A 2,080-nucleotide genomic window follows, 5' to 3' on the forward strand; every position below is an offset into this window, starting at 1 on the left:
GGGGGGGGGGTCCTGCAAAGAATCCCCCTGCCCCGTTTAGTCTGGGAGGGAGGAAGGGAGGGGGAGTAGGGGCCAACAGAGTCCTCTGTTTGCCCACCCCCTGTAATTATAGTAGACCGTCCTCCAAGGAGCGTTGAGCCCAACGCTGCCCCGGTGACTGTAAACTATAATCCTAAATTCTTCCTAAATCTAATGGATAATCCACGGTGGAATCCTACCTGCCTGTGAGCCAGTCTTGCCACGTGTGCTCTGGGCCAGATCAAGTCGAAAACTGGGAAAGGATAGGCCCAGGACAGGCGTGGCAAGTTTGGCTGACTTGATCTGATTGGGCAGGAGGATTAAGTTAACCCATCGTGGATTATCCATCTCCAGTGCTGTAGAAGGGAAACAATTCTCACCTATATCTGCTATAGAATTCTGCATAGATATACAGGTACTACTCAAGTTGTGATTGCAAATAGGACTGGGACTGTGGTCACTAAGTGATGTGCTTGTAAAGCATGATGTTATGTAATCACATTGCTTAGCGATCGCAATCCAAGCAATCCCAAGATATGCAAGCCATTAGGTGGAAAGTGAAAAAGGTATCAGGTAGGAAGTGCCCAGGTGCCACAGGGTGGAGGAGTCCCTGGAAGGCCAGGCGTAGATCAGGCACAAATTGGGAAAGGGGAACTTGGTGCAATGCGAGTTCAGAAAAGTCAAGGAATGAGAGTGTGGGGTGCCTGTGTGCAAGCGCAAGGAGACCAAAGAAAGAGAGTGCAGGGCATGTGTGTACCTGAGTGCAGGGAAGCTAAGGAAGGAGCAGATGTGGTACATGTGATCCCAGGGAGGCCATAAAAGGAGGGTGCAGGGTGCGTCTGTTTGCAAGTACAGGGTGGCCTGCGAAAAGAGGGGGCAGAGGTGCGTGAATATGCAAACAGGCCAAGGAAAGAGGGCATCAAGTAAGTGCGATCACAGGGAGGCCATGGAAAGAGAGTGCTAGTGGCTGTGTATGTGAGTGCGGAAAGGCCCAGAGAAGGAGGGCATGGGTGAGTGCATGCCTAAGTGTGAACACAGGAAGTCTGGGAAAGAAAGGTTAGGGTTATAATGGACGAACACTTGTAAAAAGCACAGGGAGGCTGGGAAAGGAGGATGCTGGTGTTTGATGTGTGCATGGAAGCGGAAGGAGGCCAGGGAAGGAGGGTGGTGCTGGTGGGTTGGTGTGATGGATCCTCTTGAGTGGAGAATGCAGAGTAAAAGTTACATTATTTTTTATAACTTAAAAAAAAGGGTTAACAAGCAATTATTCAAATCAACCATCCATTCGTGCCTTTCAGAATATTCCCTTCCTTGCCAGAAATAAGAGTTTTTCTACCTCCATATAGCTTTTTCAAAGGGCACTAAGGTTTGAATATCTTTCCAGTTTGGCATTGACAAAGTTCATGCATACATTAATGTCTCGCTTAGTGACAGAAATTTTGGGCTCAGTTGTGGTCATAAGTCGAGGACTACCTACGCTTTAATTATAATTTGAAACTTTCTCATTGATAGAACCAAAGTAAGGGAAAGTAAAGGCTTGGCAAATCTCGAGGATAGCGTTGCACTGAAACTTCTTACCTTTGTATCCGTAACTCCTTCGGATCAAAAGAGATTCCTGCATCAACAAGAATTTCTCCTTCATCCCCAGTTCGTTTTTCTCGCCTGGCATTTCGTTTTTCTTCACGGCGATATAATTTCATTAGCTGCTTCTCTTGTTCAGACTGAATGGTGACTTGGCAGCCATAATTTGGCTTAGAATTTTCTCCTGTAAATTTTCTGCACTGTTCTGTAACATGGAAACACACACAGCTATTTATAGATTCCTGATCTCTGCACTCTTGGTTTTGAGCAATACTATGGAAGCTTAAAAGTAATTTTATGAAGTATTTAAAATTGACTAAAATGTTGAAAAAAAATGATATATCAGTTGTATTTCAGATATCCTTTTACAAAATAGAACAGAATCAAGAAGATCCCATTATCAGAATACAATCTAAGTCTGAAAAAGGAAGCAGATATAGAATAGCAAAGCAAAATACCCGGCAAAATTAAAGCCCCTAAA

At 44.7% G+C, this 2,080-nt stretch overlaps 1 protein-coding gene across 1 annotated transcript in view; it reads right to left on the bottom strand.

Moving 5' to 3' along the window:
- ASCC3 (activating signal cointegrator 1 complex subunit 3) overlaps positions 1-1,804 on the bottom strand; it is a gene marked incomplete at its 5' end in the record, with an annotated part of 204,773 nt that extends 202,969 nt beyond the window's left edge. The window contains one exon of the mRNA XM_015818005.1: positions 1,597-1,804. Within this exon, the coding sequence (XP_015673491.1) occupies positions 1,597-1,804 (208 nt within the window). The remainder of the gene's footprint in view (positions 1-1,596) is intronic.
- Between the last annotated feature and the right edge of the window lie 276 nt (positions 1,805-2,080).

This window comes from Protobothrops mucrosquamatus, unplaced genomic scaffold (assembly GCF_001527695.2).
Source record: "Protobothrops mucrosquamatus isolate PMUCROS unplaced genomic scaffold, P.Mucros_1.0 scaffold663, whole genome shotgun sequence".
NCBI lineage: Eukaryota > Metazoa > Chordata > Lepidosauria > Squamata > Viperidae > Protobothrops > Protobothrops mucrosquamatus.